Source organism: Oncorhynchus mykiss, chromosome 3 (genome assembly GCF_013265735.2).
Source record: "Oncorhynchus mykiss isolate Arlee chromosome 3, USDA_OmykA_1.1, whole genome shotgun sequence".
Lineage (NCBI taxonomy): Eukaryota > Metazoa > Chordata > Actinopteri > Salmoniformes > Salmonidae > Oncorhynchus > Oncorhynchus mykiss.
In genome coordinates, this window is record NC_048567.1 from 80,005,888 (window position 1) to 80,017,292 (window position 11,405).

At 47.2% G+C, this 11,405-nt stretch overlaps 1 protein-coding gene across 1 annotated transcript in view; it reads right to left on the reverse strand.

Annotated features, from left to right (window-relative positions):
• Positions 1-1,997: 1,997 nt before the first annotated feature.
• Positions 1,998-11,405, reverse strand: part of LOC110504879 (syntaxin-binding protein 5-like) — a 240,583-nt gene continuing 231,175 nt past the window's right edge. Inside the window, exons 22-26 of the mRNA XM_036975302.1 lie at positions 8,236-8,599; positions 7,622-7,787; positions 7,014-7,125; positions 5,929-6,149; positions 1,998-5,817 (exon numbers count right to left, since the gene is read on the reverse strand). Of these exons, the coding sequence (XP_036831197.1) occupies positions 5,776-5,817; positions 5,929-6,149; positions 7,014-7,125; positions 7,622-7,787; positions 8,236-8,599 (905 nt within the window). The 3' untranslated portion in view covers positions 1,998-5,775. The remainder of the gene's footprint in view (positions 5,818-5,928; positions 6,150-7,013; positions 7,126-7,621; positions 7,788-8,235; positions 8,600-11,405) is intronic.

An 11,405-nucleotide genomic window follows, 5' to 3' on the forward strand; every position in this document is an offset into this window, starting at 1 on the left:
CCAGTCAGCATGGAGCAGCCAGAGCCGCCAGTCAGCATGGAGCAGCCAGAGCCGCCAGTCAGCATGGGGCAGCCAGAGTCGCCAGTCAGCATGGAGCAGCCAGTCTGCATGGAGTAGCCAGAGCAGCCAGTCAGCATGGAGCAGCCAGAGCAGCCAGTCAGCATGGAGCAGCCAGAGCTGCCAGTCAGCCAGGATCTTCCAGATCCGCCAGTCAGCCAGGATCCGCTATTCAGCCAGGATCTGCCATTCAGCCAGGATCTGCCAGTCAGCCAGGATCTGCCAGAACTGCCAGCCAGCCAGAATCTGCCAGAGCCAACTACCTGCCTGAGCTTCCTCTCAGTACTGAGCTTCCTCTCAGTGCTGAGCTTCCCCTCAGTCCCGAGCTTCCCCTCAGTCCCGAGCTTCCCCTCAGTCCCGAGCTTCCCCTCAGTCCCGAGCTACCCCTCAGTCCCGAGCTGCCCCTCAGTCCCGAGCTGCCCCTCAGTCCAGTGGGGCCCTTGGTGAGGAACACTAGGCCAAGGTCGGCGGTGAGGATCGCCTGTCTAAGGACGCAAGGCAAAGGGACAAAGACTTGGTTGGAGTGGGGTCCACGTCCCGCGCCGGAGCCGCCACCATGGACAGACGCCCACCCGGACCCTCCGCTATGGGTTTAGTTGTGCGGTCGGAGTCCGCACCTTGGGCGGGGGTTCTGTCACGCCCTGGTCTTAGTATTTTGTGTTTTCTTTATTAATTTGGTCAGGCCAGGGTGTGACATGGGTTTTGCATGTGGTGTGTTTTGTCTTGGGGTTTTTGTTAGGTATTGGGTTTGTATTATAGTAGGGGTTTCTAGCATAGTCTATGGCTGTCTGGATTGGTTCTCAATCAGAGGCAGGTGTTTATCGTTGTCTCTGATTGGGAACCATATTTAGGCAGCCATATTCTTTGAGTGTTTGGTGGGTGATTGTTCCTGTCTTTGTGTTTGTTGTCACCAGATAGGCTGTTTAGGTTTTCTCACATTTATTGTGTTGTTAGTTTATTCATGTATAGTTTTCTTCATTAAAAACCATGAATAACAACCACGCTGCATTTTGGTCCGATCCTTGCTACACCTCCTCGTCAGAGGAGGAGATAGAAGAAAACCGTTACACTATATTTCTATGACAACCACACTCAGTTATGAACAATGTCCTTCTCATTATCCTGTACTATGTACTGTAGTAGCAGTACTTTAGTATCCGACGCTGTGGGACTGACTGGCTCTCAGCACAGTAGGTTGTCTTTCCAACAGGAATGTCTCACTAGCCTGAGAAGAAGCAGAGTCAAACTAATAGATATAGTGCATGTTTTAACGTGTGTGTGTGTGTGTGTGTGTGTGTGTGTGTGTGCGTGTGTGCGTGCGTGCGTGCGTGGGCTATATTGTTGTTGTGTAACATATTTGTGTGGGAAAATGGTGACTGTATGGTCATGGTAACAATCCTTCTGTGGTTCAGGGCAGGGTGGACATGGGTGGACATTGGGTGGACATTGTTGGACATTGGGTGGACATTGGGTGGACATTGTTGGACATTGTTGGACATAGGTGGACATAGGTGGATATTGTTGGACATTGTTGGACATAGGTGGATATTGTTGGACATAGTTGGACATAGGTGGACATTGTTGGACATAGGTGGATATTGTTGCACATAGGTGGACATTGTTGGACATAGTTGGACATTGTTGGACACTTGAGCATCGGTGAGGGATGGTTAGCGATTGTTGTGGTCATAACAATCATTTTGACTTGTGTATTATTTGAAAATACAAACATAACGCTTAGAAACTGAAAAAAACAACAACAAAAAAACAAACAATGGTGTTGTCATGTCATTTTTTGACCAGTGAGGATGTGTCAGTGTTACGTGTACATTTATTGACTTGTACAACAACAACAATAACAACAACAACAACAACAACAGTAACACAATATCATAGAACAACCTTTACGAGAGAAGAGGCTACCACCATCCACTACAGGGTAAGATGGGATACATTTAAGGTCATCAAGACAAAATACAAGTAGAACAAAATAATATAAATATATTTGCTTCAAATTCATACCAGTCTGAATTCCTTATATGTGACATAGAAGGCCTGTTTACTATAGGTGCCAGTGACGACTGACACAGCAAGGCTGACGACGGTAGGCTACTACTAGACTGGATCCAGCAGACAAACGCACCGAAACGAAGGATACCTCTGTTCTGGATTGGTGGTAGTGTTTAAATGGACCAGACTGTAACTCAAAGTCTTCTATCTAGGCTTACTCTTATTAAAAAAAGAGTACCAGTCCTGAGGGACTCCCCAGCCATCCACAATAACATGTTCATGATACACTCCTCCGTCCGTGGGCTTCATTCAAGTTGAGTTGCTTTCAGGCAGAAGAAAGAGTACGTTTTTTTTTTGTCTTTACATGGGCGTGTGTGAGTCACTCAATGACTCAACAAACTCATACACGATATGACAGAGTCAGGCAGAAGATTTCCAGTGAAGAACCACACAAAACACCAACAGAACAATACAGGGAGAAAAAAAAAAGAAGAATATCAGAATTCTGTCAAAAGAACCGGAAACTCAGTGGACAACGAAAGACGACCTATCAATGACCAGACCGAAAAGCTGGTCTCACCCAATCTCATCTACAGCAAACATCATTATTACCACATAGACTAACTATTTGCTAGTTTAAAGTAAAGGGCTTAGCCAGTATTGATTATATGGCACGTGAATAATATTTTTTTATTATAAATATAAACACACTTAATAACAGGCTACTATCACCACGGGCCCCTCAGCCAACACACACCACTATCACCACGGGCCCCTCAGCCAACACACACCACTATCACCACGGGCCCTCAGCCAACACACACCACTATCACCACGGGCCCTCAGCCAACACACACCACTATCACCACGGGCCCTCAGCCAACACACACCACTATCACCACGGGCCCTCAGCCAACACACACCACTATCACCACGGGCCCCTCAGCCAACACACACCACTATCACCACGGGCCCTCAGGCAACACACACCACTATCACCACGGTCCCTCAGCCAACACACACCACTATCACCACGGGCCCCTCAGCCAACACACACCACTATCACCACGGGCCCTCAGCCAACACACACCACTATCACCACGGGCCCCTCAGCCAACACACACCACTATCACCACGGGCCCCTCAGCCAACACACACCACTATCACCACGGGCCCTCAGCCAACACACACCACTATCACCACGGGCCCCTCAGCCAACACACACCACTATCACCACGGGCCCCTCAGCCATCACACACCACTACCACCACGGCCCCTCAGCCAACACACACCACTATCACCACGGGCCCCTCAGCCAACACACACCACTATCACCACGGGCCCTCAGCCAACACACACCACTATCACCACGGGCCCCTCAGCCAACACACACCACTATCACCACGGGCCCTCAGCCAACACACACCACTATCACCACGGCCCCTCAGCCATCACACACCACTACCACCACGGCCCCTCAGCCAACACACACCACTATCACCACGGGCCCCTCAGCCAACACAAACCACTATCACCACGGTCCCTCAGCCAATATAGACCACTATCACCACGGTCCCTCAACCAACACACACCACTATCACCATGGCCCCTCAGCCAACAAAGGTCACTATCACCACAACCCCTCAGCCAACACACACCACTATCACCACAGCCAACAAAGACCACTATCACCACAGGCCACTCAGCCAACACACACCACTATCACCACAGCCAACAAAGACCACTATCACCACGGGCCCCTCAGCCAACACAAACCACTATCACCACGGTCCCTCAGCCAATATAGACCACTATCACCACGGCCCCTCAGCCAACACACACCACTATCACCACGGGACCCTCAGGCCAACACAAACCACTATCACCACGGCCCCTCAGCCAACACACACCACTATAACCACGGGCCCCTCAGCCAACACAAACCACTATCACCACGACCTCTCAGCCAACACAGGCTACTATCACCACGGTCCCTCAGCCAACACACACCACTATCACCACGGCCCCTCAGCCAACAAAGACCACTATCACCACGACCCCTCATCCAACACACACCACTATCACCACAGCCCCTCAGCCAACAAAGACCACTATCACCACGGGCCCCTCAGCCAACACAAACCACTATCACCACGGTCCCCCAGCCAATATAGACCACTATCACCACGACCCCTCAGCCAACACAGGCTACTATCACCACGGCCCCTCAGCCAACACACACCACTATCACCACGGCCCCTCAGCCAACACACACCACTGTCACCACTGTCAGCACAGCCAACACAACTTATTACCATTCACACATTACACATCTATTCCCATCATGTGGCTGAAATGTATATATATATATTTAGCTAACAGGTCAAGTCAGTAGCAACATCCAAACAGAATGAAATGAATGTTGGTGAAATGTAGTGGTTCAGAATGTGTGTAGTGATACGTCTCTCAATGTGTGTAGTGATACGTCTCTCAATGTGTGTAGTGATACGTCTCTCAATGTGTGTAGTGATACGTCTCCTAATGTGTGTAGTGATACGTCTCTCAATGTGTGTAGTGATACGTCTCTCAATGTGTGTAGTGATACGTCTCTCAATGTGTGTAGTGATACGTCTCTCAATGTGTGTAGTGATACGTCTCTCAATGTGTGTAGTGATACGTCTCTCAATGTGTGTAGTGATACGTCTCTCAATGTGTGTAGTGATACGTCTCTCAATGTGTGTAGTGATACGTCTCCTAATGTGTGTAGTGATACGTCTCTCAATGTGTGTAGTGATACGTCTCTCAATGTGTGTAGTGATACGTCTCTCAATGTGTGTAGTGATACGTCTCTCAATGTGTGTAGTGATACGTCTCTCAATGTGTGTAGTGATACGTCTCTCAATGTGTGTAGTGATACGTCTCTCAATGTGTGTAGTGATACGTCTCTCAATGTGTGTAGTGATACGTTTTGAAAGACTCGTGTCTTGTTTCTCTCACTGTTTAGACCCAGGAGATCTGACGGCACACAAATATCATCACGAGTACAATATTGGGGAAATAAAGTGTTGATACAGCAACGATATGTGTTCAGAAAACCTAAAGAGATAAAGAATAATATATATATATATAAAGAAGACAACATAAAAAACTTTTGGCTTTATAGCAATACAGGTATACATTTTCATGTTTATATATATATATATTTTTAATATTTCAAAAAGTATTATTATTTTTGAAATCACACTTTCTTTTGTTTATATTATATTGTTCAATACATTTTATATTTATTATTTCTTACAGTAGCATGCTGCCTTATGATATGGCAGTTGTTTGTTATCAGTAGTCATCCATTTTGTTTAATTCAGTCTTGTTGGTTTCATAACGTTAAGAGTATCTACACAGCAAGATCTGGGTAACCCACCCACACACACACACACTGATGAACTGTCATCATCCACTTCCTGGGTTCCCCTGTCTTACCAACTTACTTCCTGGTCTGTGTCCATCTCAGTGACCTCTGCCCTCTGTCCAAGTCTTGTGACAATGATGTACAGACGTCCTACAGAGAGGCCCATAAATACAAAGTAATTTCTCTCTCTCGCTGTCTCTCTCTCTTTCTCTCTCTCCCTCTCTCTGTCTCTCTCTCAGCTGTAGAGTGATGGTCCATGTCCCAACAAAGCACCAGCAGTCGTGGCCTGCTGTCCTACTTTAAAGTTGATACCATTTCTTGTCCTTATGTTTCAGCATTACCTGTAGAGAACAGATAGAACAGAGACAGAGAGGAAGTATAACTTCACAACCCCTTTTCATTTCCCCATGTTTCTCCATCACACAATCCCTAGCTGGCTGGCTGAGCCGTACCTGGTGGGCGTGTGTTGAGAACGTCTCTGCACTTTTCATCATGAGGGTGGTGCGTTCCTCCAGCTCTCCCAGTCTCTCTCCTCTCTGCTCCAAGGCGATGCGGGCTCGGGCCAGGTCCCCCACCACCCCGCCGGCTGCAGCCCTCACGTTCTCCAATCCCATTGGACCAGGGATGTGCTGGGCCAGGCTCCGAGAGGCCTTTCCCGCTGCTGCCTCCCCAACTACAGAGGAGACGAGGGGGATAGAAGCGAAGAGGTATAGTGTGAGAGAGAGAGCGAGAGAGAGAGAGAGAGAGAGAGAGAGAGAAACAGTCTCACAGACAGGCGGATAGACAGACAAAGAGACAGAGAGACAGACAGACAGACAGACAGTCTCACAAACTGTCTCACAGACAGACAGACAGACAGACACATATTGAACCAAAATAAACACATAATCATACCAAAATACGGCAACATCCGCACTGAGCTAAAGGATAGAGCCTCCGCTTTCAAGGCGCGGGACTCTAATCCAGACGGTTACAAGAAATCCTGCTATGCCCTCTGACGAACCATCAAACAGGCAAAGCGTCAATACAGGACAACACCGGCTCTGACGCTCGTCGGATGTGGCAGGACCTGCAAACTATTACAGACTACAAAGGGAAGCACAGCCGCGAGCTGCCCAGTTACACGAGCCTACCAGATAAGCTAAATAACTTCTAAGCAACACTGAAGCATGCATGAGAGCACCAGCTGTTCCGACGACTGTGTTATCACGCTCTCCGTAGCCAATGTGAGTAAGACCTTTAAACAGGTCAACATTCACAAGGCCGTGGGCCAGAAGGATTACCAGGACGTGCTCTCCGAGCATGCGCTGACCAACTGGAAAGTGTCTTCACTGACATTTTCAACGTGTCCCTGACTGAGTCTGTAATACCAACATGTCTCTCACTGATTGTCTCCCACAAACTGTCTCCCACAAATGATCTCTCACAAACTGTCTCTCACAAACTGTCTCTCACAAAATGGTCTATCACACTATGTCTCACTGGTACACAAAAAACAACATACACTAAAACACACAACATCTAGAATGTGACCTACACAGCTCTTCTCTGTCGAAGGTCTGGGCGTTGCCCCCGAAGAATCCCTTGAGGAATCCTTGGTTCTGGGCCTCTGGTGTTTCTATTGGAGTGAACAGCTCCCCCAGCATGTCCTGAAACAACACACCACATATATTAACACACAGACAGACAGACGGACGGACGGACGGACAGACAATTTGAAAAGGAAGCTCGCTGAGAAGAATAACAGTGGTGGTGTTTTACTCTGCCAGCAGATGGCAGTGTGGTTATGCAGCACGTTCAGTTACCGTTGGTAGAGAGGCTGCATGTCTAGCTGGAGCACACACACACTCACACACTCACACAAACTCCACCATGGATTCAGCACAGTGGAGCTGAAACCACACATGACAAGTGTGACGTTTCATTTCAAGGGCCATTGTCACGACTGGGTTTTACTAAAGGTATCAACTATGGCGACCGTATACATACAGACAGACAGACAGACAGACAGACAGACAGACAGACAGACAGACAGACAGACAGAGAGACAGACAGACAGACAGACAGACAGACAGACAGACAGACAGACAGACAGACAGACAGACAGACAGACAGACAGACAGACAGACAGACAGGTTTGCTGACCTGCAGGTTGTCCGTCATCTCTTGGCTGTATGCGATGCGTTGTATCTCTGTAGGAGAGCTCAGGTACAGAGCCTGACCGCCGTTGGTGAAGACGAAGGTACGGGCGATACGCATGTCCGTCAGGGGAAAGTAGTTAGTATCCATCAGGAGTCTAAGACTGGGCAAACTGGGAGGAGACGACAACAGAAACAACAACATTCTCTCAAAGGTGGGTCGTCGTTGTCGTAGAAGTTATTTTTTTAAAACTTCAATGAGTTGTCATCAAGGGTACACAACCAAGACAGCTTCATAACAGAGACAGACAGACAGACAGACAGACAGACAGACAGAGATAGAGACAGACAGACAGACAGACAGACAGACAGACAGACAGACAGACAGACAGACAGACAGAGAGACAGACAGACAGACAGACAGACAGACAGACAGACAGACAGACAGACAGAGATAGAGACAGACAGACAGACAGACAGACAGACAGACAGACAGACAGACAGACAGACAGACAGACAGACAGACAGACAGACAGACAGACAGACAGAGATAGAGACAGACAGACAGACAGACAGACAGACAGACAGACAGACAGACAGACAGACAGACAGACTGTAAACCTGAGGGTCATGACGTGTCCATTGGCGCAGAAGCAGGCCAGGCAGACGCTGTTGCAGACGGAGACGACGTCGGCACGCAGGAGGAAGGACGACTCTGTGACGTTGTGTGTGAACAGGACGGCCTGGGTAGGCATGAGGATGACCTTGGCCTGTTTCTCAGAACACACCACGGCCAGGTGACCGTCCCCACATGCCTCCTGGGAAGACAGCGGGGATAAGTTGACCAGCTTGCGCCTGCGGGGCTCGTCGGGGTCCTCGGGGACGTTGGGTTCCCGCCAAACCTCGTAGGGACTCTGGATAAGAGTGCCCCCACAGTCCAGGAAGGAAAAGCTTAGCACTGAGCCCTTCAGCATCAGGACGGTACCTAGGGGGGGGGGGGGGGGGGGGGGGGGGGGGGGGGGGGGGGGGGGGGGGGGGGGGGGGGGGCATAATGCATTCATTACACATCTTGGACCCTGAACAGGTTCTGCCCCCACGCCATCTGACTTCTAAATAGTTAGTTCAATAGTTAACCAAATAGCTACCCAGACTATCTGCATTGACCCTTTCTACACTAACTCATCACACACTGCTGCTACTGTTTATTATCTATCCTGTTGCCTAGTCACTTTCATCCTAGTTATATGTACATACCTACCTCAATTACCGCGGTATTGGTACCCAGTGTATAAAGCCAAGTTAATACCTGGTACTTTGTGTATATAGCCACGTTATTACTGGTACCCTGTGTATATAGCCAAGTTATTACCTGGTACCTTGTGTATATAACCAAGTTATTACCTGGTACCCAGTGTATATAGCCATGTTATTACCTGGTACCCAGTGTATTTAGCCACGTTATTACCTGGTACCCAGTGTATATAGCCATGTTATTACCTGGTACCCAGTGTATTTAGCCACGTTATTACCTGGTACCCAGTGTATATAGCCATGTTATTACCTGGTACCCAGTGTATTTAGCCACGTTATTACCTGGTACCCAGTGTATTTAGCCACGTTATTATCTGGTACCCAGTGTATATAGCCATGTTATTACCTGGTACCCAGTGTATTTAGCCATGTTATTACCTGGTACCCAGTGTATATAGCCATGTTATTACCTGGTACCCAGTGTATTTAGCCATGTTATTACCTGGTACCCAGTGTATTTAGCCACGTTATTACCTGGTACCCAGTGTATATAGCCATGTTATTACCTGGTACCCAGTGTATATAGCCATGTTATTACCTGGTACCCAGTGTATTTAGCCATGTTATTACCTGGTACCCAGTGTATTTAGCCACGTTATTACCTGGTACCCAGTGTATATAGCCATGTTATTACCTGGTACCCAGTGTATTTAGCCACGTTATTACCTGGTACCCAGTGTATTTAGCCACGTTATTACCTGGTACCCAGTGTATATAGCCATGTTATTACCTGGTACCCAGTGTATTTAGCCATGTTATTACCTGGTACCCAGTGTATATAGCCACGTTATTACCTGGTACCCAGTGTATTTAGCCATGTTATTACCTGGTACCCAGTGTATATAGCCACGTTATTACCTGGTACCCAGTGTATTTAGCCACGTTATTACCTGGTACCCAGTGTATTTAGCCACGTTATTACCTGGTACCCAGTGTATATAGCCATGTTATTACCTGGTACCCAGTGTATTTAGCCACGTTATTACCTGGTACCCAGTGTATTTAGCCACGTTATTACCTGGTACCCAGTGTATATAGCCATGTTATTACCTGGTACCCAGTGTATTTAGCCACGTTATTACCTGGTACCCAGTGTATATAGCCATGTTATTACCTGGTACCCAGTGTATATAGCCATGTTATTACCTGGTACCCAGTGTATATAGCCATGTTATTACCTGGTACCCAGTGTATTTAGCCACGTTATTACCTGGTACCCAGTGTATATAGCCATGTTATTACCTGGTACCCAGTGTATTTAGCCACGTTATTACCTGGTACCCAGTGTATATAGCCATGTTATTACCTGGTACCCAGTGTATATAGCCACGTTATTACCTGGTACCCAGTGTATATAGCCATGTTATTACCTGGTACCCAGTGTATTTAGCCATGTCATTACCTGGTACCCAGTGTATATAGCCACGTTATTACCTGGTACCCAGTGTATTTAGCCACGTTATTACCTGGTACCCAGTGTATTTAGCCACGTTATTACCTGGTACCCAGTGTATATAGCCATGTTATTACCTGGTACCCAGTGTATTTAGCCATGTTATTACCTGGTACCCAGTGTATATAGCCATGTTATTACCTGGTACCCAGTGTATATAGCCACGTTATTACCTGGTACCCAGTGTATTTAGCCAAGTTATTACCTGGTACCCAGTGTATTTAGCCATGTTATTACCTGGTACCCAGTGTATTTAGCCATGTTATTACCTGGTACCCAGTGTATATAGCCATGTTATTACCTGGTACCCAGTGTATATAGCCATGTTATTACCTGGTACCCAGTGTATATAGCCATGTTATTACCTGGTACCCAGTGTATATAGCCATGTTATTACCTGGTACCCAGTGTATTTAGCCACGTTATTACCTGGTACCCAGTGTATATAGCCACGTTATTACCTGGTACCCAGTGTATTTAGCCACGTTATTACCTGGTACCCAGTGTATATAGCCATGTTATTACCTGGTACCCAGTGTATTTAGCCACGTTATTATCTGGTACCCAGTGTATATAGCCACGTTATTACCTGGTACCCAGTGTATTTAGCCATGTTATTACCTGGTACCCAGTGTATTTAGCCATGTTATTACCTGGTACCCAGTGTATATAGCCATGTTATTACCTGGTACCCAGTGTATATAGCCACGTTATTACCTGGTACCCAGTGTATTTAGCCACGTTATTACCTGGTACCCAGTGTATTTAGCCATGTTATTACCTGGTACCCAGTGTATATAGCCATGTTATTACCTGGTACCCAGTGTATATAGCCATGTTATTACCTGGTACCCAGTGTATATAGCCATGTTATTACCTGGTACCCAGTGTATTTAGCCATGTTATTACCTGGTACCCAGTGTATTTAGCCATGTTATTACCTGGTACCCAGTGTATTTAGCCATGTTATTACCTGGTACCCAGTGTATTTAGCCACGTTATTACCTGGTACCCAGTGTATTTAGCC